Source organism: Notamacropus eugenii, chromosome 7 (assembly GCF_028372415.1).
Source record: "Notamacropus eugenii isolate mMacEug1 chromosome 7, mMacEug1.pri_v2, whole genome shotgun sequence".
Lineage (NCBI taxonomy): Eukaryota > Metazoa > Chordata > Mammalia > Diprotodontia > Macropodidae > Notamacropus > Notamacropus eugenii.
The window spans coordinates 162,289,360-162,315,827 of NC_092878.1; the positions used below are offsets into that span (position 1 = coordinate 162,289,360).

Genomic DNA, 26,468 nt, shown 5'->3' on the forward strand with positions numbered 1-26,468 from the left:
CTACTTGGAGCTTATTTTGGACCCATTCTTTTATGTTTTTTCCATACATATTTAATTACGAACCTGATAGAACACAAACTCCTTTAGAGTAAGGACTGTTACACTTTATGTATGTGTGTTCCCTGTTATTTAGTGCAGTGCCTGGCATAATAGATGGCAGTTGACAGATTAGCATCAAAAATGAAATTCACTTTAAAAAACTTAAGAGCACAAAATATAAGGATGTCTAACAATCAGAATGAACACCATAATTCACAGCATTCTTCAAAATGCTCAAACAGTATCAGAGGAGCAACAAGTAAAAATCAGTTTATTATTCATTACCACATCCAGGCTTCTCCAGCCTATGCTTTAAAGTCAGTCCACAGTCCTGCTCAGAGACGCCCACTTATCTGAAAGACTTTAGATGGCCTAAGGAGACATTACTGATCTCAAACCACCCCCTGTGGACAAAGATTCAGTCCCTCAAGGTCACTCAAGTTTCGCTATCTTACACTGTCTTCTGTGGATCTAAACGACAGCACGATAACTGATAGCAATGATCAGCTATGGCTGACTTAGCTCTTCTCAGCAACATAGCTCCAAGACTCACGATGGAAAATGCCGTCCACATGTACAGAAAGCGCAGTGGAGTCTGAATACAGAACACAGAAGACTATTTTCACTCTTTCTTGGTTTTTTCCCTTTTGTTCTGTTTCTTTTCTCACAACATGACTAATGGGGAAATGTGTTTTACATGACTGCATGTGCACTGCCTATATCAGACCGCTTACTGTCTTGAGAAGCAGGAGAAAAATTTGGAACTCAAAATCTTTCAAAAAATGTATGCTGAAAATTGTCTTTATGCATAATTGGGAAAAATAAAATAGTATTAAATTTTAAAAAATAAATTATCGTATGATCTGTTCTAGGTAGAGCACACACTTGCAGCTGATTTTTCCAATGGTGGAAAAGGATGAGAAGCAAACTGGGCTGCCTGTGATCACACTTATTAATATCGCTTCATTAACAACTGGCTCCAACTGGCCAGAGGCATTCTATTGCATGGCTAATGCTTGCTACAGTAGTGATGAGCAAAGAAATAACTGCAGAAACAAAACAGAAGACCCCCACCATTGTACCCAGGTGAATTGTAAACAGCAGGCACTGTTACGGGCACTGTCCTCTTCCCAATATTTCTACTCACCTCCTGGTTCTCCTGTCATGAGTTTCTAAGAAATGTCTTTGCACCTCATGCTTGGAATGGTGATCGGCAGCTAGCGCAATGTCTACGGTGACGAGCCCGACGCTGACAGACCCCGCCTCCAGCCAGTAAGCCCTCCGCAGCAGTGCAGGCTGAAGGCCAATTCTGCAGTTACTCAACTGTTCGATGTACTGTCTCACTTGGAAATCTTGGATTGCAGCGCTTATCCCTTCCCCCACTGACTGATTATGGAGATTACAGTTGGCCACTCGGATGGCACCCATCTAAAGAACGCAATGGAAAAGAAAATGAAATAATTTTAAAAATCATAGAACAAATTAAAAAATAGTGGGTTTATTTAAAAAAGGATCTAAATTTCTCAGTTCACCTGAAGGAACAAAATTCTCCATATACTCTAAGAAATTCATTCTAAAGCATGTGTTTTTACTAGCAAAGATGAACCAGTACATCAAATGGCAAACCAATGTCTCTCTAGGCTTACCAGACACAGAGATTTTACTTTTTAACTCCAAACTGCTCTGTCCATTGTCAGATTATCAAGGCTTGCACTCCAAAGAAAGTGTTTGAAAGTCACAGCCACAGATGTGGAAAGCATAATAATATTTTTGGTGAATCCACTTGTATACATGACAGATCAGAAGCTTGACTATTAAACTGTATGAATTATGGGATGAAACCTAGGAATTGTATTGTGTGGCTACAGCAAGAGAAGTGATGGCCTTGAAATGCTTGGGCAGTAGACTCAGCTTTGCTAAGTCCATTTGAATGGTATCATTCATATCTACTTATCAAACATGGAAGAGAATGTGCAATAATCCCAAACAGAGCCTCCTCCTTCAAACACACTCCCCCACTGCTTGAACAATGTCTGCTGCTACTCCCCATCCTACTCTCATGGTACCTCCTTTAACTAAAGATCCACAGCAGAGTAGGTCAGTTTACAAGCTGGGAGGAAAGTGAGAGGTCCTCTATTTTACAGATAAGCAAATGGACTTGCCCAAGGCTCATACAGGCCAGAAGTGGAAGAAGAGCCAAGACTGGAGGTGAGGTCCTCAGACTCCAAATCTGGCCCTCTTGCCACAAGGTCATGCTTACTCAACCATAACCTCAACGACCATTTCTGAATCAATGTGTTGGACTGACTGGGTTAGTGAACGAAGGTGCAGAAGGTATGGCCCCTGCCTTACTGTGCTTATGTTATCCAAAGCTGGACACAGATAAATAATCGGTGATCCAGTGGTGGGCCTTTTACTGCCTATTTTACCCTGTTTCCTCTTCTCATTCTCTAAGTCTTTTTCCTTGTATCTTGTTTCTTGTTACCTTACACTTCTTCATTCTGGTTCAGCTGCTTCCTTTGTCCTTATTTACCATTTTCTTTTTGTGATCAGTGCTCCCTTCATTTTCTTTTCACCTATTTTTGGAATTCTCCCTCCCCTGCCCAACTTTATTCTGAGCTTCTGACCTCTTTTGCCTCTCATATCCTCAAATCACCTTTCTTAGATAAAAATTTTAAAGCATTAAAAAAAAATTGTGCAGTGATATTTAATGGGATCTATTGCATGTTAGGAAGACAGCGCTGATTACAAGCCCAAAGGTTATGTTCTGACAGACGTCCACCTGACCATCATTCACCACTCATGCAGTTACTTGAAATATCGCTCCTACAATTCCTAAGGAAAGTAAGGACTTAAAAGGGGGGAGAGAGGAAGAAGAGTATGAAAAAAAAAGAAAGGGAAGAAAGGTAGAAGAAGAAGAGGTCTCATAATAAAGTTGGGGACAGAGCAAAGAAAGTAATGCAAAAAATAGGACAAAAGAACAAGCAAAACAAGAAGACTACGATCTGGAAAACAGGGACAAGAGAAGCAATAAAACCAAAAGAAAAACAAAAATACGTGGCGTCAAATATAATCAAGCGACAAGGAAAGGAGTATAAGACATGGGAAAGAAAACAAAATGGGGCAGAAGGGAACAGGGAGGAATCCTGTGGGGCACAAGAGACACTACAGATTGAGGGAGGGGAAGAGGAGTATCTGAAAACACGACTTTCAAAAAGCCACCTTGGAAAAGCCAGTGGTGTCCTAAAGAACCATCAGACACAGACAGTGTACTGCCAGTACTGAAAACATGCAGGAATTGGCTCATTTCTCCATTTCCAGAAATGAGCAGGCCCCTCGATCTGTAACTAAACAACTGGAGCCGTAAGACAAAGGCAATTACCCGTATGTTTGTGGCACAGCCGTGCTCCACCACATAAAGGTCTGCACCGTCTACCGCTAAGCGGGTCATAGTGTACTTCAAGTCGTCGGAGGTTGAACAAGGTCCGGGAACACAGCTCATCTAGAGTGACAAAAGGTTACCGACAGTCAGTGTTTTACATACAAAAGGGTTTCCTTACTTAAGAGAAAACTTAAGTGGCTGAATGTGTAACATTTCATTTAGAAAATTATTAAGGCTCATTACTGTAATTCAGGATTTGTGCAGGATCATAGGATTTAGAACCAGAAAGGGTCTTAAACCCCATCTGGTCAATTCAATAAACACTGATTAAGTGTCTGCTATGTGCCTACTACTAGTCCAATTCCTTCATTTTACAAATAAAGAAAATGAGCCCCCAAGAAGGGATGTGGTTTGCCCAAGGTTGGTTCTACATCGCAGAGCCAGGACAGGTCTTTCTATAAGCCTCTCTGCTATCCATACCCATTCTTTCAGTCACAGGATCTCTCCTTGCCTGGAAGTAGTTTCTCTCTCCCCTTCTTATCTCTGAAGCAAGCACATGGCTCCTTGGAGCTTTCCTAATGGTTTCTATTGCTAGGCAATGGAACAACAGAAAATCACAATATAAAAAGTTTTCTTCCTACCTACTTGTCTCTTCACTGTTCTGCTCTGCCCTCACCCCCAGCACTTCCTCATATGTCACTTAGCTTCTCTACAGCAGGGGCATCAGCCCTGTAGCCATACACTGACTTAGAAAACCACAAATCAACATCATCTATGTTGTCTTGTATGTATTTTGTCAAATATTTCACAATGTTTTAATCTGGGAGGCCAGGGCTTTACATTTCTGCCCTAGAAATAAGAATATGAATCATCTTTGAATATGGAAAGGGGTATTTGGGCAGGAGAGTAAAACTTTTCTTTATCTGAGTGAAACATCCCATTAATGTGACTAAGTAAGAGTTGGCAACAGTGAACCCAAGAAAGTTTATCTCATGATTGGAATGGAAGAGTTTTAATGATGCTTAGGGGAAAAATGTGTTTTTACAAGGAAAAAATTAACAAAAGAGATACACACACACAAACATAGATATATATATACACACAGAAAGGGAAGTGACTTTGTAGGCTGTTTATTCCAATTCTTCATTCATTTATTCATTACATAAGTGTATACATATATATATGAAAAATGCAGATGTAGATATTTATATATTTATATTTGCATATGAACTACATGCAATATAAATTATTTTTATTTCATTAATAGGAGAATAGCTATTTTTATAGGGAAAATTAAATTATGTTTAATTTATCTTTGCCTCTGTTTCATCCATCAAATAGGAATAATCTGCCCTACAAGGTCATCGTAAGGACCTAACAATGAGCTACACAGGTGAAAGGTCAAAAAATACCATACCCATGTAAAGCATGCTATTCATGCTTTATAAATTTGCTCTAAGACTTTTGAATATTTCATTTTATATTTTATATTCTCAGCATTTAGAAACAATAATATTAGGCCAACAGAAATTTTTCCAGATTAAAAAATAACAGAGAAAAAGGTCAGAATTTAGAGTCTACCTTCTTTGAAAAGGACATTCAGCTTAAAGTTAGCCCCATTTAAGAAGCCTACGTATTCACAGCATGACCAGTATAATTAATGAAATACCTTTGATTCACAGAAGCGACGATCGATTCCATGCTGACATAATATTACAGATTTTGGTCTTTCCAGCTCAAACTCTCGACACACCACATGAAAAACAAACGTCTGTCCCCATTCCAATAGACAAGCCAGCTATAGGGCAAACAGTGACAGATTGACAGCACAGTTAGATAACTAAAAAGGTGAGCATAGCTTGAAATAACAAGAGAAAGCGCTATTTCCTCGCCACCAGATGAGCTACTTGCCATCAGTCAACAATTATTTTCACCTTTTGGCATCATTTGTGTTGCTTCTTCAGCTTTTCATTTATGAGTGACAAAGTGATGTAAAAAAAATGAAAAGTATCTTAATTTTAAACCAATTCACTTCAGCAATTTCTAAAGCAATAATTTCTTTTCACGCCAAAACTTTCCTTTTTGGTAACTGAATTCTTTGAGCTCCAAAGCACACAGCAGTCTGTATCTCCTAACAGGCCAAGCTATGGTTTCCTATCTTCACACAATACCTAACTACCATATTTAAGTAAGACAATAATGAAGAGAAAATGGTTTTATAATTTAACAGAAGCCTAATTAAACTAATATGAATTCCTTTATTTTGCTCAGTGATCTATGAGCAGTTGTGAATAATGTTGGCTTGCTACCCATACATACTTGAAGGCAATGTGACCTACCTGGAAGTGCACTGGTCCTGAAGGACCAGGACCACAAAATGTATCAGAGCTAAAAAGGTACTCACAGATCATCGAGTGACTGTGGACTGCAAAGAATGCTAGACTGTGAGTCTCAGGTTCCACATGCATTTCTTGGCTTTTCCACAGTATACCTGAGCCCCTTAACCTCTGTGGGCCTCAGTTTCCTCACCTATAAGATGGGGCCACTGGACCAAATGGTTGCTAACATCCCTTCCCACTCTGGAGCCATGATCCTCTGTCATCTCTCCACCCTTTATCTTTAATGCTACAATTATATGATAGAATGACAAAAATCACTACTACCTCACAAGTATTTCACTCCTTTAAAATGCTCACAGAAGAAAAATAAACAAGGACCGGACTGTCCTCAAACAGGTGTTGTGTTCTGCAGCCTGTTCTGGGATACTTTCCTCTAAGACAGGAAGCTAGCTGCCTAGCCTAGCCTACATTTTTTAAAGAATTTTTTAAAGAAGAGTTGTATAGGTGGTCCATGGAGTGCTGTGGATCATAGCTTTTGTATGACTTAAAACTGCCCCTTCCCCTCAACTTGCTCCCTAACCTTTTAGAGCTGACAGACCCTGATCTCTGGCTTTGCACCCCACAGGCACATCCAGCCAGGATGTCCAGCTGTCAGAGAGATCCATGCTGTGTGTCCATTATGGGAAAAGCACCAGAATTATCGTGTGAAGTGATGTTTCCGATTCTTTAGTATGTATTCAGATATAATCTCTATCACCTCAGCTTTACATGTCAGGCTGATGTCAAGAATTTCGTAACAAAGGAAGTTTCAGATTCCTGATGGCATCAAATAGAACAATATATCACATCCCTTATGGGCCAGTTGTATCTCAAAAAGGGAAGTCTTTCTCTGTTTGGCCATCTGTTAATCAAGTTCTAAACTGGTTCTAGCTTCTATAAAAGGGACTTAGGGGGTAATCCAGCCACTTATCAACAGCTACAGAAAATCAATACCAGGGAATCAATATTTTTAACAACTGGACAACAGCAGGCTCTTTCCCATTATTCCAGCCATTTTAAGTAGTGCCTTCAACAAAAGAAAAGACTGGACTAGTTAATATGAAGACCACACTGAATACATACCTGCGGTGCTGTAACCTTAGCTGTTAGACACCCAGCCTGGATGTCGATTAGCCATGCATATTCTAAGGAATCACTTCCCAGAGGGAGACCTTCTGCTGAAAACATGGCATGTGCTCGGAGCTGCAGACCGGACAAGCTGATGTGGCCCTCTCTAAGCACTTCATCCACAGGAGGTCGCTGCTGATAACAACAGTGAGATTACAATGAGCACTAAAAGACTGTATATCATTATAATTGAAAACTATCAAAAGAGATATGCAATGAAACTGTACTTTCTGGAATGACCCTGACCTTGAAAGAAGTGATTAGAAGAGAACCCATGAGCACCCATCAACCAACCAACAGGAACCAACAAAAACACCAATGAAAATGTAATCTTTTGTTTTTATATCCCTTCCACTTCCAAATACACATCCAGGCTTACACATCATATGACCAATGAGGACTAGATATTTTCTCTAATTTTCATGACCTCTCAAACCCCTCGCCCCTCAAAAAACAATTATGCCCAAGAAGTAAATTAATTGCAATTGTTTTCACTGGTTAAAACACCAACAGTTTCTGAGGTAACAATTTGTTAAATTAAAAGGAGAGAAATCTAATCCCTAATCCCTGACCTATTTATTCAACAGCTCTTTCCACCCCTAGGCAATGCTACAAAAATGGACTCATGGACTTGTGCTCTGAGATCCACTCAAAAAGCTCTCCGTTGTTGCTAAGTTTCTGCCAGCAGCACCCCCAGGCCAGCCCTCATCCACTGTTCTGTGGCAACAAGTTAAGAGAGCTCAACTCCCCTGCACCCCTCCAACATCCACACAATTTGGAGGTGGAGGTACAGGAGAGAAGCTTGCTCTGCCTCGGAAGGCATGGTTTCCTTGCACTGAAAGCATGCTCAGCCAGAGATCTACAGAACAGAAGGAACTGAGGCAGTGGTGGTTCACCAGGCCACAAGGAAGGACTTGCATCAGCTAAGGCCACTTCTGTACCTCTAGAAGTCACATGAGGGTGGAGACCATGGCCAGTTAAAAGTGAAGCGGCTAACAGAGCTCTGAGGTTGAGCCATCAGGGGATCTCATGTAAAAGGGAAGGAGTCAGGGAGAGAGCAATAGGGGAACATAAGGAAAAAATGCAGAAATTATCAAAGATCACAAGAGGAAAAAAAATGAGTTAAGAACCTTAAGTAAAAGCAGTTAAACTGAACAGAAGGGAAGAGACTTTCTAAATCATCTAAATGAGTCCAGATATCTCTGAATATGACAAAATAAAGGAAAATGAATGAACACTTTATGAGGCACAAGACCCTTGCAATAGAATGTATTTAAGGAAATTCAAACATAAGTGAAACACCTTAAAACCACATGAACACTGGCTGAAAGGAATGGGATATGCAGTGTGGAGAAGAGAAGATTCCAGAGCTAACATGAAAGTACTTAAATGGCTAGGATGAGGAAAACTGATTACACTTGTTTTCTCTGATTCCAAAGAAGCCAACTCAACTCCTTCACCTCTGCTTTTCAACTTCCTTCTGTGGGGTGTCTTTCCCCAGTAGATTGTAAATTCAGGTAGGGACCACATTCCCAACACCAAGCACAGGGCCAGGGGTATCTTAGGTGCTTAATAAATACTGACTCACTGAAGTCAGGAAAACCTTAAATATTAGAGGTGTCCACAAGTTGTCTGTGTTGCCTTAGAGATGCAGTAGTTTAGCCCTCTAGAGGTGGTAGAGAATCCTCCTCAGTGGTTCTTGTGTAGTGGGTATTACTTTCTTGGCTCTGCTTACCTCAAACTCTATTAGTTCATGTAAGGCCTGAATTCTTCATTCTGACCCTTTTTAGAGCACAGTAATAACCCGTTAGATTAAGGTGGCCCCTATAGTCTCTTCCAGATCTAAATAAATAAATGATTCTATGGTCCTCTTTACTGAAGCTGCACTAACTACAACTAAGTGAATAAGCCAAAGTGGAAGCAAATATCCATAGATAGGCCTGATGAGATTTGGTTGAGGAGTTTTTGTCCTCTAGATCTATTAAAGTGTTTTCTAATCAGTGATACATTTATTAAGATGGGTATGCCTATGTGCCAAGAACTAGGTTGGTGCTTGAGATAGAAACACAACAGATGAAATAATCCCTACCTACCAGAAATGTACATTTGGATGAACAAATAAACAAGGACATATAAAGTATGAAGAGAAAAAAACACAAGTACAGGCAATATAGCTAAATACAAGGCAGTCTGAAAGGGAAAGTGTTAGTAACTGAGGGGCTCAGGAAAGACTTCAACAAGATTTCAAGCCTGAATAAAGTCAAGCATTCTCTGAAGTGAAAGTGATAAGAAGTGTGCTCCAGGCATGGTGGTAGCCAGTGCACAGGCCCAGAAGTAGAAAATGGAGAGTCAAGGGACTAGAAGAATGGCGGTACCTTTTATAAAATAAGGACTTCTGAAAGAGGGGTGAATCTGGGTGGAAAGAGAATGAGTTCTTTTGAGATGTCTCTAGAACATTCGATCTGGCATGTCTAAGAGACCACTGGTTATGCCAAAATAAAGGCCTGGGGAGAGATCATTGCTGGGTGTTTAGAGCTGGCTGTTATCAGCACAGGTAGGATGATTAAACCCACTGAAGAAGATGAGGTCACCACAGGAAAAAGAGCTGAGAGAGGAGTAAGCCCAGGACAGACATTTGGGGGTACCCAAAGGACTTATATCACGGAGGCATGATATGTGCTCTTCAGCCCAGTAGAATGAGGAGCAGCTAGGTGTGCAGAGAAGAACCAGGGTAGGGCACTGTCATGAGAGTGCAGGGAAGACAGAATCTAGAGAAGAAAAAGGTAATCAAAAGACTGGTAAAGAAAGAAGAGACTGAGAAAAGACTGCCAAATTTGGCAATTAAGAGAATCTTTGTAACTTTACAGGGAATAGTGTGAGTCGTGGTGAAATCAGGAGCCAGACTGCCAAGGGCTGAGTCAAGAGTGAAACAAGTGGAGGCCATGAGAGCAGACAAGCACAGGTCCAGTGATGGAAAAAGGAGGAAACGCCTCCCCTAATAGCTACAATGAGTTGGGTGCATCTTTCTCTCACCTACTCCAGTATTTCAAGAGGAATTTTCTCTTTCCCACATCTTTCCCCAAGCTTCTTTTATTGTCAATAATAGTGGTTTCCCCACTGTCTACTCATGTAAAGCAACTACAATGGTTCATCGAGTTATTTAGTTATGATCTATGCGTCATGTAGCAAAGATTATCTTAATCTCTCTTGAAGAATTGCTTTTTCCAACATATAGTTAACTCTTGATTTTTCACAGCATAGAAATAAACCAAGGAGTAGTGCTACAGACAATCTCTAAGACATGACCCAAAACCTATGTGTATGTATATTATGTATATGGACATAGCTATAATTTTTCTAGAATTAAAATTTTTCTTATGTTTTACTTCATCTGATCTTAAAATGAATTTGATTTCCAGAAAACACACCAACTAATGTTGGCATCTGAGTGTCCCAACATAGTGTTTTGAACAAAAAAAAGGCAGCCTAGGGTAAAGGCAGTTCTTCAAATAGAATCTAACCAGCAAATGAATGAATGGACAATACTGACTATCTAATGAGGCTGGTTGTTATTCAAAAACTGGCTCAAAAGGCAGTAAATAAATCTTTGAAGAAAACGACACAAGTATCTTCTAAGCAAACTATATACTCATCCAAAAATTAGCGCAACTGCCTATCTGAAGATGACCAATTCCAGTCATCATTCCAAAGTGGTTAATATATTAATGTTCTGCCTTTCTTCTAGGATTAGAATTTGTAAAGCATTATTTCATACTGTTAACTGATATAACTTTCAATGACAGAAAAATGTTATTCATCTAACTCTTTAAAGTGAAGGAAAAGAAAAAAAGAATAATATCATTTTAGTGGATTCAGGAACAACAATGAAAATGACCCCTGAAAAAAGAAGTAACATGGTCTGGTGGAAACAGAACTGGAGACCTGTACGGGACGCTTGAGTTCTAAGCCCCTTTGTGACCACAGCCAAGTTACTCTCTCTCGGCATCTCGGTCTTCTCATTTACAAATTGGCAAAATGCTATTTGCCTCAAAAAGCTATTGCAAGGAAAGCACATCTTAAATTTTAACACATCATATGTATGCAAATTACTAAAAAAGATCATTATTTACAAACACATCCTCTCTTGCAGAAATGCATCTCTTCTCAATAGTTAAAATTCAATAGATTAAGTGCATTCAATTGAGAGATCATATTATTAGTACAGCCACACACTGAGCCTATCATATCACAAAGATTCTAGGAATATTAACTGGTAAGTCAATAGATTTTTTTGGCTGTCCCTACCCCCATTTCATATTACCTGATAGTTGTCATTCACAAATACATTTAGTGGGGACAAAACAAGTTGCAGCATGGTTTCTCTAAATCCTTTTTTCATTTCAAAACATAATCTTTCCAAGAAAGCAGTTGGACATTCAGGACCATCAGCACTTCCATGCTGAAAGGTAAATAAAATGCCATAGTCAGAACACAGCCACATGATCAGGAATGCAAACAAATTCGTGTGCCTGAAAAACACAGTATTGCTATTTCTGTGGCCAAATAAAGAAAAAAACAGTACTATTTTGTAAATACTATAAAAATGGAATTTATTTGTGTTTTCCTGAGTTCTGCAATAACTATTTTGCAAATCAAGAAGGAATTAAATTTATTGAGCAATGCTAACCTCACAGAATTATATTTCCATATACAGTCTCACCTTGTTTCCTTGCATTGAGTCACCATGGAGTGAGTCACACCTGGCCTCTGAGTGCTTGAGGCCTCACTGACCAGCCCTAGACCCTGGAACAACCTGAACCAATCCTTAGCTAATCTTACAAATCCTAAGATACCCCTATGTCAAGTGAACTGTCATGGAACAGAAATTCTGACAAAATCCCATTCCCCAGTCAGCCTCTAGAGGCCCTACAAGACATCCCTAAAGAGAATGAATAAACTGTTCATGACTTAACTTGGTACGGGGTTTAAAATTAAATCTAGGATTATTGGATTTGGAGCTACAGGTCATCTAATCTAACCCCTTCATTTTATAGATGAACAAAGAGCAAGAAAATTTTAGTATCTAAAATACACTAAATACAGAGATGAAATGTTCTACAACCTCCCAGGACAAAATAAAGTAGATATACTGGAATATACATAAAAAACTCCTACTAAATTCAAAAAACTATTAATATTTCAGAAGTAATGCTTCCTTCCTCTTAACTCCTACACAGCATTTTATTTCTAATTCTTTGATGATTTTTATCAATCTATATCTTATGCAGTAGCTCTTTATTTGTATAATTTTCCCCATTCAGACTATGAAGTTCCTAAAGGATGGGGATCATGTCTCATTTATCTTACTTTTGTGCCCCACACAATCCTTAGCATACAGTAAAGTAATGAATATACGCCAAAATCAAACACACCCACTACAGAGAAAAATCATTCCCTCAGTTTACAAAAAGGAAACTTTTTATGAGATACATAAAGAATCTGGGGGGGACGAGGTAATGAGTGGAAAAAGTTGAAGAAGCCTTGATTCAGAGAATACCTTGGAAATAGTGCCATGTCATGTGACTTACAACAGGAAGGCGCCCGTGAACCTTGTACAAGTTCACAAGCACTGTGATGTCCCAAGGACGCAAGGTCAGGGGATGGACTGGCTTGGCTGATGTCTCATTGTCTTTTTTGTCATGTTCCATTCCAACAGCAGTCCAGCCAGAGCTGGACGAGGTGGAGAGTGATAAGACAGGGCTGGAAATAACTTCTTCAAAGTCCATATACATGTCATCTTCTCCAAAGTAATTCTCCTGTGGAAATAGAAGAAGACAAATAGAACTCTGGTTGTCATAACAGTTCCAAGGACAGAACTGACACGATCACAATACAGCTGTTTTTTGTTCTGAGTCCATTTTTAAATTTGTAACCAATAAACAATAGATACCAAAAGATCTTTTCTTTACTCCTTTCAGTCTAGTGACTATAAAGAAATGGTATGCTATAAAAAATAATTAAAGAAAACCAACCTATTTCCTTGTATTTGCAGCAGATAACTTAAATGTATATGTAAGCTCATTCTCATGGTTTTCAAAAGATGAGAAAGTGATAAACGTGTGTGTGTGTGTGTGTGTGTGTGTGTGTGTGTGTGTATACATAATGATACTCTCTTAATCATACCTTTTAGGTAATATTTTTTTTCGGTTCTACTGCTGCTTTCTCCTACCCAAAGGAGCACTTATTTTTAAAAAATAATTGGCAAAATTCCATATAATTTCTAATTTTAATATATTTTACAGGACCTCATAATAAATAATTAGTGTGAAAAAAATATGTTTTGAAATTATTTGACCAAAAGTACTCTTTAAATTTCAAACTGCAAAATTAAATACAAAGTATTCCAAAATACTTTTTTGAGACATTCTCTGTTATAGCTGTACAGGATCACAAGTCCATAATATTCATTTTTCCTACTCAACCAATTTCTACTAAATTATCTAACACAAAAATAACTTGTGCCAAACTCCTATGGAAACTGGGAATGGCCAACACCAAAAAGGACATTTTTAGTCTTTTTATGTGTCAATTAAATATCTTTAAAAATAACTGTTCAAAATCAACAAGTACTGTAAGTAATTTATTCACTACTTTCTCCTTAAATTTCCAAACAAAATGTCCTTTCAAAATTAGAGCTCCTTAAATAAACAAGTTTGCCAGTAAAATGTGGAATTACAGTAGAAATTTCCTTTGAAACCAGTGGTTAGGAAACAGAAAGAATCAGGCGAGCTTTTTCTACACATCATCAAGAAAGCTCAAGCACTGAAGGACCCAATCTTCTACGTCCTAGAGTAATTTCTTTCATAGCAAATTCACAGAATATAGAATTCTATGAGGAAAGATAAGCTCTTAGGCCACATCTGGCCTAAAGGCCACAGGTTCCCCACTCCTGCTCTAAGGAATAAGAATTCACACACACAAACATACCACCTACCAAATGCAACAGGAAGATGAAAATTATCTTGTTATTTATGCTAATTCTAATCTGTGTGCTGGTCACGCATCAAAATAAATCTCCAAACTAGTCCTAAGCATCATTGCCTTATCGAGACTAAAAATGTTTTCATTTACTACTTACCATTTTTATGGCAGACAGCCTATAAGCTTTGGTTCACCTGAGGTCTCTGAACTGCTGAGTTCCTCAAGATACTGGAGAGGCAAGCAATGTGTGATAGACTGAAAGCTGGCCTCCAAGCCCAGGAGACCTGTTCTCAAGCTCTGTCGCTGACACATGTGGGGCAAAGTGGCTAAGCACCCAGTGCTCCAAGCTGCACCCTAAGACTCTAAGGAGCCCAAAAGCAGTCCGTCTGCATAGCTGGAGATAATTTCCTACATGGATGAAATCTATCCCAAAGAGATGTGCATTATTCCCCCATTAATGACAACTAACTGCCTAGTAACAGGATAATATTCATGCGTTTTTACCTCTCTACTGTGCCCTATTCACGGCTCTCGACACAATGCTGTGCCCACAGAGGGAAAAGAGACCATCAACAAAAGGTCAAACAAGAAACCAGCACTAACTGAAGTCCCTGAGAAGCGAGAATGAAAAGTTCTTACTCCCTGACCAGTCTGAACACTAAACATGTCCAATTAAAAGTCCGGCTCTTAGGAAGCATCCTTGGTTCTCTGCAATCAAAAAAACTTGTGCTAAAATGACTTTTTAGAGCAAAGGGATTCATGGTTTGGCAACAGGTTCACTTGGTCCCTATTAAAACATCTCCCCACCACTCTGAGTAAGATTAATAAGGATCTGCTGGCTTGGTGTCTCAAAGACTGAAAACTAAAAGGCAACAACCTTTGCAATAAAACATTTTCATTAAATCTACTTACAAGTCTTGTCGAAACATTCTATAAATTATTGAAAAAAAACCCTAAGCTAACAATTTGTAAGTGGTCATGAAATGGAGAGCAACTGCTTTCAACTTCTGATCCCATTTTAAATATTTCCCCCAGTACTGTGAAAGTACATCTTCCTTCAATCATACCTTCACAGACAGAAAGGCATTCAACAGAGGTCCATAGAGGGTGATCTGAGAATCTGGAGACAGCTCCATTTCTACGTGAAGTTTATCGGGTGGCAGCTCTGATGGGTCAACAGGAGGACGGGAAGAGGTTGTGGGAGAAGAAACGATTCTCTCTGATGCTTTCTGAGACGGTCTTAGGACAGATAACATGGTTTCTTCCATTTCTGACACTTCAGAAAAAATAAAAAAATAATGTGGACAATGAAAAATACAGCTGACTTCATCAAAACAATCACTGAAAATAAGTCCTTTTGTAACTAAGGTAGCAACGAAATCCAGAGACATTTCTGGAGACAGCAAACAGTAAAAAGAGTAACTGAAGGAGCGTACTGCAATATCTGAATCGACTATTCAGAAGGTACTCAAAGATATTACTCAAGTTTAAAAAGTGAGGGAAAATTACCTGTCTACAAATCATGGGTAATTAATGTTAAGGAATCCCTTTCCATGGGCTATTCAAACACGTTATTAACGTTACCATGCATGTCAAAGTCAAGGATTTCTGACTTGGTCACAACAAACAAATTAATAACTTAAATTTACCCTAACCAAACTATTTCAAGGTAAAATTGTGGGAATAAATTTCGGAACTGAAAGGACTGTTTTATGTCACTATAGCAGATATTTTACATGTAAAGGGAACCCACAAGAATCTGATGGGATGAGAGGTTCAGAGTGTACACGTAAGTAAGGGCACCCTGCCTGTGACATGAGCTAAATAAAGGTAAGTCTGTATGGAACAGGAATAACTAATACTCTCCAATCCATATTCCATTAAAATTCTTAGACCTAGCCTCTCTAAGAAAGTTACAAACCTCTACAAGACTGTGAACAAGTTCTCCCAATGGGATAAATATATACACTCACATATACCATATATATAAAAAATGTAAATACACTTTATATTTGCATCAAAATCCTTTGCCAAGATTTCAGACTTGTTTTAAGCCACAAGAGCACATTTTTTCTTGGCTCATGTTCACATTAGGGCCTGAATTAGAGCTGTACAGACAAGGCTCTGTCCTCTTCTCTCTCCCATTCTCTCGCTGATGATCTTAGCAGCTCGACCCAGATAATTCCCAAACGTAGACTCCAGTTCCACATCTCCACATACTTAGGGGACATTTCCAGCCTACAGACAGCTCAAAACTCAATTATGTCCAAAACAGAGTTCATTCTACTTCTCCCCCAAACCCACCCACACTCCCCCTACTGCTTTTTCTGTAGAGGGTACCACAATCCTTCCAGTTATCCATGTTTGCAATCCTGGAGTTATCTCAACTCCTTCCTGTCCCTGACTCTGCAATTCTACTTCTATCCAAACCAGCCCCCTCTTTCTTTCTATTCGCAGACAGGCCCTAATCAACTCTTGCCAATAATATCACAATACAGATGCTTCCCCACCTCAACCCTGGTCCCACTCCAATTCCATCCTGCACAAAGCTGCCCAAGTCCAGATCTGACAGAGTCACTCTCCTACTCTATTTAACAAAACCCTCTATGGCTTCCTACTGCCTACAGGATCAAACAGAAGCTCTTCTGAGTAGCTTTTACAGTCCTTCATTTCCTGGCCTCAACGTACCTTCCCAACCTCATGAACTATCACACTCCTCCTTTCCTGCACACTAGCATGTGGCCACCGACCTTCTTGCTGGTTCTCATTCCAAAGCTCTGCACTGGCTGTGTCCCCTGTGGATCGCACTGCTGTCTCACTTGTACCCCAGAAAGCCTTGTTTCCTTCAAAGCCCTGCTCCCAAGCTGTGTAATTCATGAAGCTTTTCTTGATGCCCCAATATGCCTCCAAATCTACCTTGAAGTCACTTGATATGCAAGTTGTCTCCAGATAAAGGGCATGTACTATCTCTTTCCCTTTTGTTTTTGTACGCCCAGCATCAAGTGCAGGGATGGAGTAAGAGTTCAATAAGTGCCTGATGAGGGCCCGATACTGTCTTGTATTATTCTCTGACTTCTGAGGAAAGAACCAACAGCACCCAAAGGCTTAAGACACAGCACAAAAACACTTACACGACTGCTTCAACTGCTCGTCTGCCTTCTGGGGGTAAATGGGATGCCAGGTGTAGTCAATGGTGAGCACCACGCTCGGGACAGTCCAGCATTCAACCCAGCCAGCCCTGTTCAAGTGAGAGAAATGGATTTCTGCTTCATTCAGGTGCATGTGCTTCTCAGCCCACCGGCCTCGCCTCCGCAGGGGACGGAGGCACGACTAAAACGTTCTCACAGACTCACTTTTCTTGGGTGATGTTTCGCCATTTGGGTTTCACTGTTTTCTGGGCACTCTGACACTCAGGAGGGATACAAGAATCGGAAGTCATTTTGTTCGGGTGACAATTTTTCACCAATAAGAATAATGAGTATTTACTAGGGTGGCAATCTGGTAGAAACAAATGAAGATCGACATCTTCTCCCTAAATTAACATTTTAAAATTAGTCACCAGAAAAAGTCAATCTGCCATAATGAAATATGAAATTAATACAAAAATGTCATAATTCAAAAACTTCCCTACATATAAGAAAAACCATAAAAATAATTCTCCAAGATCTTTACACACCTCAATTTTAAAGCTCATAAAATAGGCTAACATTAAACAGATTTACTTGAAGAGAATCCTCTTCTCCTTTTCTGTCCATTTCAAAGCCTCCTAAGTTTTAGTGACGTAATTTTGTCTTGGCTCTCTCCTACATGTCTGACTCCTTTTTTGGCTAATTTTGTTGATTCATCATCCATATCATGCCTTTTAACTATAGGTAGACCCCAAAGGCTCTGGCCTGGGCCCTAGTCTACTCCCTCTTCACACTGTCTCATTTGGTGATCTCATCAGTACTTATGGATCTAAATAACACATAGCTTCAGGTCAGTAAATCTAACATCTATAATGTCCAGCCCTAGTCTCTATCCTGACGTCTAGTTACACTCCCGCAGCTGCCTAATGTCAGTGCATACCCCAGAGGCAACTCAAAACTCACAATGTCTGACATGGAACTCATTTCCTTGTCCCCAAACCCACCACCCGTCACCTGAACTTCCTACGGTCTGAAATATCCACCAACTTCCACAGCCAAACTCCTAAAAAAGATGCTTCAGCATATGTGCTGCTTCCCAGTTTCCTCCTCTCGTGCCTTTCTCAGCCTTTAGAAATACGGCTTCCTCATTTCTGCTGAAAGCACTGCCATTCTTCTAGTCACGCTGGTTTGCAAAATTGGAAGCGTTCCTGACTCCTCACTGTTCCTTATCCAATCACATCCAATCCTTTGCTAAATCTTGTCATTTCTCCCTCCACAATCTCTCTTACCTCTGTCTTCCTCTCTCTACTCATATAATTGATACCCTTGGTCTCTTTCCACCTTTTTCCTGAACTAACATGAGAACCTTCTAATCGTCTCCTGGACTCAACACTGCACCATCTCCAAGCCACCAAAGTGATTTTTCCAAAAGGACAAATCTGACAAGGGCACTGCCTCTGTCAGTAAACTCCTCTGGCTCTCTACTGCCTCGAGGATCAAACAGAAGCTCTTAAAGTCCTGAAAGTCCACATCCTAGTCCCAACCTTAGCCCACACTAAGCCCCTTCCTACACACTACACTCTTTCTGACCTCTATACAGGATCCTCCACAGCCCAACTTGGAGCCTTTGAACTGGCTGCCCCACGCACCAAGAAGGCACTTCCACCTCAATCTCCCAGAAGCACCTGTTTCCTTAAAACTCTGCTTTAACTTCCCATTTGACACGAAATCTTCCTTGATCCCCCCTGTAATTCCCACCCATGATCTAACATGACCACTTTGCCAACAAGGAATTTGGAGTTCAGAAGACCTCACATGTACTAAGCAGTTTACTAAGAGGCAGAAGATAATGCTGAACTACCACAAATGATAAATACAAGGCCAGTACAAAGCTGCAAACTGCTACCTTGATTAAATTAAAATAATAGCAACTCACTTTCCTAAAGCACTTCAAAGTTTACCAAGTCAGTGTAGAAAGTTTAATTTCCCATGTTATAGGGAAGAAAGCTGAAACTCCGAAGTGTCAGAGCTGCAGCTCAAACTCAGTTTTTCTGACTCCAAGATGCACTGGCACACATCCCTGAAGCCCTATGCCAGGTGAGGCTGGACAACAGGAAGGCAAATATTTGAAAATCAGGCTAACATTTGTTTCAATTAGATAACCTAGTAAAAATTTTGCTGTAAATTATGTAATTAATAATACATACCCTTAAGGTGAATCTTGTATTGCATGTAGTAGGAACAAAGTCAGTAAAAGGCAAAGAAAAATCAAGATTTAATGTTTCGCCACAGGCTGCCAGATAAACTACAAAAGAAGAGAATTTCTTTTAAAAATTTAGTTTAATATGGGTCAATTAAAAAGTTTTCCCAATACAAATGCCCAAATAAAATTAAATTTAAAAAATACTCTAATCCAACAAAAACTAAAACATTTTTAGACAGTTTTATCAGTCATACTAGAAAATGAAAAAAAAAATTAATTCTAGTACCCATGAAAGAAAGATCAAGACAAATTTTCCTTGCAATATTGTTTTTAATGGAAAAAGTACTTAAATTCTACTTTTAAAAATTCTCACCATTTTCTTGTTGCTTGGTTGAACAGTCAATCCAATTATGCTGATTCGCTGCCCAAATCATTTCAAATTGATGAAACATCACTTTAAAATTCCACGTATATGGAACAAATGAAAAAATATCAGGGGCACTATCACTCGACCAGTCCTGAATTAAATCTGGAACGATTTTTAAAACGGAAACGTTATTTGAGATTCAGACCAAAAAATAAGATTCACACAAATAAATGAATTTTCCAACAATGACGAGTCTTCAGTCTGACATATTTAGATAATCAACATACTGTCTACATGTTTCCACATACCTTTGAAACAAGCCTCCTCACATCCAGAGCACATTTTCCAATTACTCTTTTTAAAATAGGGGGTTTAAAACAAAATCAAAAAAATAAAATAAAATAGGGGGTTTTGTTATTGGTCAGGGAAAGAGGGAATGCCATTGACTCTGGAGTATGACGCCTTTACTACAGAGGTTACACAGCCTCACCTCCCGTTCCAAACGTTCTTTTCTAAGATCCAGCTGCAACATCTATAAGGTAAGTCCATGCATGACCAAAGAGTCCACGTAACAGTTACTCAGGCAATTAAAAACGCAGCGTAACCTAACCTGGCTTGAGAAGGGTAAAAAGGGCTGTGCCGTAATCAGACTACAATCATTCAAAAAAGCCACAACAGCCTATCACAAGAAAGCAAACGGTCATGTGATTACCAAGTGACTTTGGAACAGTAGGAGAAAGCGCACTGGAATGGTGACTCAAGACGTTCTGTGCCTGTCACAGCACGCCATGGACCGTGAGCTTCAGTGTCCTCCTGTGCTACAGGCAGACTGCTAACAACACATGCTGAGAGGAAGGTACTTTGTAAGCCGACTTCTGTGAACACTTCTGTTATTTACTTTTCTTCAAAACAAAAAATGCAATTTCCCTTACCTCTGTATACAGAAACAACCAAAAATCTTAAACATCAGAGTAAGTGTTTCCCTTGATTACTGTCGTTAAAGTAACTAAAAAGGTATTGTAGACATATTTAAATTTAATTCTAAATGATACAATTAGAATTTAATTTATAACTAAAGCACAATGACCTATAAATTACTAATCAGTTGTAGCGAGATCATTCTCTTACTGTTACATTATTCTTTTTTTTGATTCTTTCATCATGTTAATTCTAAACTAGTTACTTATTCCCTGAACAGGTCATCACTTCTGCCTAAACACTGAATATTTTACTCCTGAGACTTCTTACGTTATTAAGAATCTATCTTTGGGTCAATCTGGAGTCCCTTTGGACTCATTTAATATAATTCAAAATCAAACAATTGTTGAAAGAATAGCTGTTAAGAAATACTAGGTATTCCCTCAAGCTACCTAAACTACAACTGTCTAATCTACAATTTCTGGTCATTATTTGAACATAGAAGAGGGGGAAAAAAACCACCCATACCAAGAGCATCTACTAGAAAGCTTTATGAAACAAATTACTGTGGCCACATCATTTTATGAATAAACCAGAAATATAAAAGTATGAATGAGCGGGCACAATATAATGCTGAGAACATGAAACAAAGCCTGTACAGAGGATTTACCAGGTATGGCCAGGAGCCTCCACAGGACGAAGAAGCGTAGAAGGACTCCCATCTGACCCTCTGGAAGAAGCACTCACATTGACCCCTTCAATAAGGCAACCTTTTTACTCCTTCCCAATTCTCTATCCACTCCTTGCAGTGACTGACAAACTTCTCTTGCCCTCCCACACCAACCCCTTACAGAACCCTCACAGTGTAGACCTTCCTCCCTCCCTCACACCATACTGAGAAAAGAGGCTACTGGCTGTAAATGTCCTCTTCTTCCCTTTTTATATTGAAGAAGCCGGGGATGACATCCTTTGTTCTAGAAATTCTTTATTCCAGATTCTAAAGACATAGTCCATCTTTCCATCCAAGCCAACCAACCCCTCCATATATACTTCTGATCCTATCTCTTCAGCACTGTCCAAACAATCATCCCCAAATCCCCAGTCTTCCTTCTCTCCTAATCTACTGGTTCCTTCCTTGTTGGCTACAAAGTTATCCAGCTTTCTGTGAATCTTAATAAGCCTCTACTAGATTCAACAATCCCCTAAAGTGACGGCCCCATCTCCTTTCTCAAACTACTATAAAAAGATGTTTACACACTTTCCTCTATTTCTTCCCTTACTCTTATAAATCTGCAATCTGGCTTCTAACTTTGTCAATCAACTAAAATTGCTTTTTTAAAAAAATTTTTTAATATATAATTTGTTTATTTTTCAGTTCTCAACATTCACCTTCACAAGAATTTGAATTCAAATTTTCTCCCCATCTCTCCCCACCCCACCCCAGGACAACATGCACTCCACCCAGCCCTTCCTTCAATCTGTCCTCCCTTCTATTCTTTTCCCTCTTCCATCCCCCCCGTCTATTTTCACGTAGGGCAAAATAGATTTCTATACCCCACTGACTGTATATCTTATTTTCCAGTTGCACGCTAAAACAATTTTTGACATTCATTACTTAAGCTTTGAGTTTCATATTCTCTCCCTCTCTTCCCACCTACCCTCACTGAAAAAACAAGCAATTCAATATAGGTCACACGTGTGTAAAAATGCAAAGCACTTCCATAATCATTATGTTGTAAAAGACTAACCACATTTCCCTCTGTCCTGCCCTCCATTATTCCATTCCCTCCCTTGACCTGTCCTCCCACAATAGTGTTTGCTTCTGACTGTCCCCTTTCCCAATTTGCTGTCCCTTCAATTATCTCCCCTGCCCTACTTCCTTCCCCCCTCCCTTCCTGCAGGGTAAAATAGATTTCCCTATCCAACTGAGTGTATGTTATTCCCTCCTTAAGCCAAATCCCATGAGAGTAAGGCTCACTTATTTCCTTTCATCTGGCCCCTCTTCCCCTCCATTGTAAAAGCTTTTTTGCCACTTTTATGCGAGATGATTTGCTACATGCTACCTCTCCCAATCTCTTACTCCTAGTACATTCCACTTAACAGTAAATTTTATTTATTAGGTTCTTCCTTCATATTCAGCTCACCCTGTGCCCTCTATGCACATATACATACCTACATATATATAATATATACATACATACCTACACACACCTATATATATATCTGTATCTATATCTATCCATCTGTCTGTTGGTCTATCTAAACACACACACACACACACACACACACACACACACACACACACACACACACACACACACACACACTCCCTCTAACTACCCTAATACTGAAAAAGGTCTCATGAGTTACAAATAACATCTTTCCATGTACAAATGTAAACAGTTCAACTTTGATGAGTTCCTTAAGGCTTCTCTTTTCTGTTTACCTTTTTATGTTTCTCTTGATTCTTGCATTTGAAAGTCAAATTTTCTATTTAGCTCTGGTCTTCTCAACAAAAATGCTTGGAAGTCCTCTATTTCATTGAAATACCATTTTTTCCCCCGAAGTATTATACTCGGTTTTGTTGAGTAGGTGATTGTTGGTTTTAATCCTATCTCCTCTGACCTCTGGAATTTGCTTTGTCATTTTTACAGGCATTTTAGGGGTTTTGAGGGGACAGCACGTGCAAGTACGTGCTTCTACTCTGCCATCCTGGCCCCACCCCCCTACTCTAAGAAATCTTGTTGGGATTCTGCCCAGTTTACATCTTTTCTTCAAAGCTTTGCTTGTGGATGCTTTCATTGTTGTTTTCTAAGTCTGACTTGAACTTCCTTGTCACCATAGTAGCTTTCTATGGTAAGGTTCTTTTTATGCTGCTGCTTCCTCACTTTTTCCAGGCTATTTCTTTACTTTGGACTTTATGTAAAGAGTTGGGCTCTGCTCACCTCTGGGTGAGGTGTTTGGCCTGATCTGTTATGTCCTGAAACTTTCTCCACTAGGTCAGGAAAGGTGCTTCCTCTCTCACAATCCCAACTGCTGCTCACTGCTCTGGAACTGTGACCCAGACAATAACAGGGCTTCAAAATGGCACCTGGTCATGGGTCTAGTACTAGCACAGGTGTTGCTCTTGAATCCCTTCCTGATCCGGTGTTCAGACCCTTTACCATCCCTGTGTACTGCTCACTCCTGGTACTGCCACTGCTGCTGCCACCACCAAGGCCCACGACAGGCATCGCTTCTGTTTCATCATGCTTCCCACATACTCCACTGACTGTAGAACTCTTTCTGTCCTCCTAAGTTGCCCTAGGCTGGAAAAATTCCTAACTGTATAATGTTTTGTTGGTTATGCTGCCCAGAACTTAGTTTGACATGATTTTTAACGTTCTTTAAAGGGGTATGTTGTGAGAACCGGGCAAAAATGTTCATTTCACTCTGCCATGTTGGTGTCTCCCTCCCCTTGTCCTGTAGACTTATTAAACTCAACATATCCAAAACAGAAGTCATTATTTTCCCCAAAAAATCTACTCCTTCTCAGAAACTTCCCTATTTCTATCAAGGAAACCACCATCCTTCTAAGCTCTCAGGTTTACAATCTGTGTCATCCTCTACCTCTCATTTTCCCTGACATTCAAATCAACTGCCAAATCTTAGTATTTCTTTTCATCCTCCAAAATATCTCTTCATCCACCTCCTTCCCTCTACCCCTACAGCCACCAATCTAGATAAGACCCGCATCATATCCTGCCTGCAATATTGCAAAAGCCTCATAAATAGTCTCTCTGCCTCAAGAATCTTCCATCAAGTCCATCCTTGTTTTTGCCAGCTTGGTGGCAAAGAGGATAGAGGGCTGGCCATGGAATCGAGAAGACCTGAGTTTAAATCCTGTACAAGACACTTAACAGCTGTGCAACTCTGGCAAGTCACTTAGCCTGTTTGTATCAGTTTCCTCATCTGTCAAATCAGGATCACAATAACACTTACTTCCCAGGGTTGTTCTAAGGATCAAATGAAATACTATTTGTACAGGACTTTGCAAAACTAAAAGTACCCTATCTAAATGGTAGTCATCATCACCATGATGATCATTACGACAATTCTTCAGACAGTTACAAAGGTGATATTCCTAAAGTACCTGCCATGTCATTCTCCTGTTTAATAAATTCTAATTACTTGTAGGACAAACTGTACATTATTTTTATCACTTAAAATGTTTCATAAGCTGGCTCCTATTTCCCTTCGCAGCCACATTCTTACTGCTCCTCATATATAGCACTCTACCTTCCCATCTGTGTCTTTACACTGGCCATTCGTACTCCCATAATGTACTCTCTCTCCTTACCTGCCTTGTTTCCTCCAAGACTCATCTTGTACCATCTTCCATATGAAGCATTTTCTGATGTTCCTTCACCCCTGCTGCAAGTGTAATCCCTCCGAAATTACCTTCTATCTCTTTTTTATATACTTCTGCACAGACATCTTTCTGTGCCTATACTAGACTGCAGCTCTTCCAGGGAAGTGTGGTTTCTGTTTTTGCATCCCCACATAGGCTGCCACTTAACAATCCATTACAGTACAGAAGAACAGTCAGAGATGGGAATAATATTCCACAAATACAAGTCACATAATTGTATAACAACTCTTCAAGATAAAAGATGGAATCAACAGAATGCCATCATCACAATGGTCACTGTACTGTTTAAAGTCACATAAAAACCGGCACCTAAAAGCAATCACCCAATGATGGTAAAGCAGTTGATTTCCCATTGAAATAACGGAATTCCATCTGAACCTCAACTTCAAATATGAATCTGGAGTTTCCAGAACAAAGCTCTTGGAAATGATTTACGTACTTGGAAACAAGAAATCTAATAGGAAAAAAACCTAAAAGACTTGGTAATCCAGCAGTGAGGATGAAGGGTTGAAGATTAATAAACATGAAAAACAACTAACCATATTCAAGTTTATGAAGGTTAAGTAACTGTAAAAAGATATTAGTTACCAGCACAAAAGGAACCAACACTTTCACACCAGGGGTCGCAGCACTAGTCCACACAACCTCCCCTGTCCTTGAGGACAGTCCTAGTGGGACAAGGGAGGGTTTCTGCACCTCCCTGCTCTTAATAATACTCCTCTCCCAACCTCCAGAACACTTGAGGGAAATCAGTGAAATCAAACAGAGCACAATGTGGGATGAATTTAGCTCAGCTGTTAAGAGATTAAGCAGTACTGCTATTTCCCAGTTGCTTCCAAGCTGATTAATGGAAGTCTGCTTAATGACAATTAACTGTCCTAAAGTGACAATTTCTTTCCAGTTACATCAACCAACACTCTTCTTAATAAAAAATTACAACAATGGATTATTCAATCATCAGTCACTCTACTCCAACTCTCATTTCCCAAGTTCAAGTTCTAAAAAGTAGCACCCTTTTGGGAATACACACCATTCATTCAGTGAGGTGTCCAGGCATGAACTCTGCTGTATTTTTACAGTAGGGTGACGATTTAAAATCAAAATCTAAGGATGAACTGTAATATTTTTTTGCTAATTCAACCTACCATATGGAGAGCATTAACAAGTCATAACAGTTACTATTTTCCCGACAAACACCTTTTCCCTCAAATGAAAAACTGTAAATTTCAAATCTGAGATTATAAAGGTTTGATATTTTACTTCTTAACCTAAAATCAAATACAATTCATATATTTTATATTATCTTGAGATGACCATCCATTTATCTTCTCAACAACTAAAACCCTAATGCTGATTGGGACAGGGGGATGGAGCCAAGATGGCGGAGTAGAAAGATGCATGTACACTAGCTCTTCCCTTACAGCCCATAAAATACCTGTGAAGAAAGACACTCAACAAATTCTAGTGCAGCAGAAGCCACAGAACAATGAAGTGGAGGAGATTTCCAGCCCAGGGTGACCTGAAAGGCTGATG

At 39.5% G+C, this 26,468-nt stretch overlaps 1 protein-coding gene across 11 annotated transcripts in view; it reads right to left on the reverse strand.

Annotated features, from left to right (window-relative positions):
- The window catches only part of BLTP1 (bridge-like lipid transfer protein family member 1), a 206,545-nt gene that overhangs the window by 118,695 nt on the left and 61,382 nt on the right, over positions 1 to 26,468 (reverse strand). For 10 of the 11 annotated variants that reach the window (XM_072625207.1, XM_072625203.1, XM_072625206.1 and 7 more), the window contains 11 exons: positions 19,613 to 19,768; positions 19,244 to 19,341; positions 17,262 to 17,440; positions 17,040 to 17,146; positions 14,976 to 15,184; positions 12,516 to 12,743; positions 11,249 to 11,386; positions 6,883 to 7,062; positions 5,091 to 5,219; positions 3,422 to 3,541; positions 1,187 to 1,467 (listed from right to left, as the gene is read on the reverse strand). In XM_072625207.1, coding sequence (XP_072481308.1) covers positions 1,187 to 1,467; positions 3,422 to 3,541; positions 5,091 to 5,219; positions 6,883 to 7,062; positions 11,249 to 11,386; positions 12,516 to 12,743; positions 14,976 to 15,184; positions 17,040 to 17,146; positions 17,262 to 17,440; positions 19,244 to 19,341; positions 19,613 to 19,768 — 1,825 coding nt within the window. The remainder of the gene's footprint in view (positions 1 to 1,186; positions 1,468 to 3,421; positions 3,542 to 5,090; positions 5,220 to 6,882; positions 7,063 to 11,248; positions 11,387 to 12,515; positions 12,744 to 14,975; positions 15,185 to 17,039; positions 17,147 to 17,261; positions 17,441 to 19,243; positions 19,342 to 19,612; positions 19,769 to 26,468) is intronic. The other variant, XM_072625201.1, reaches the window with a different exon arrangement.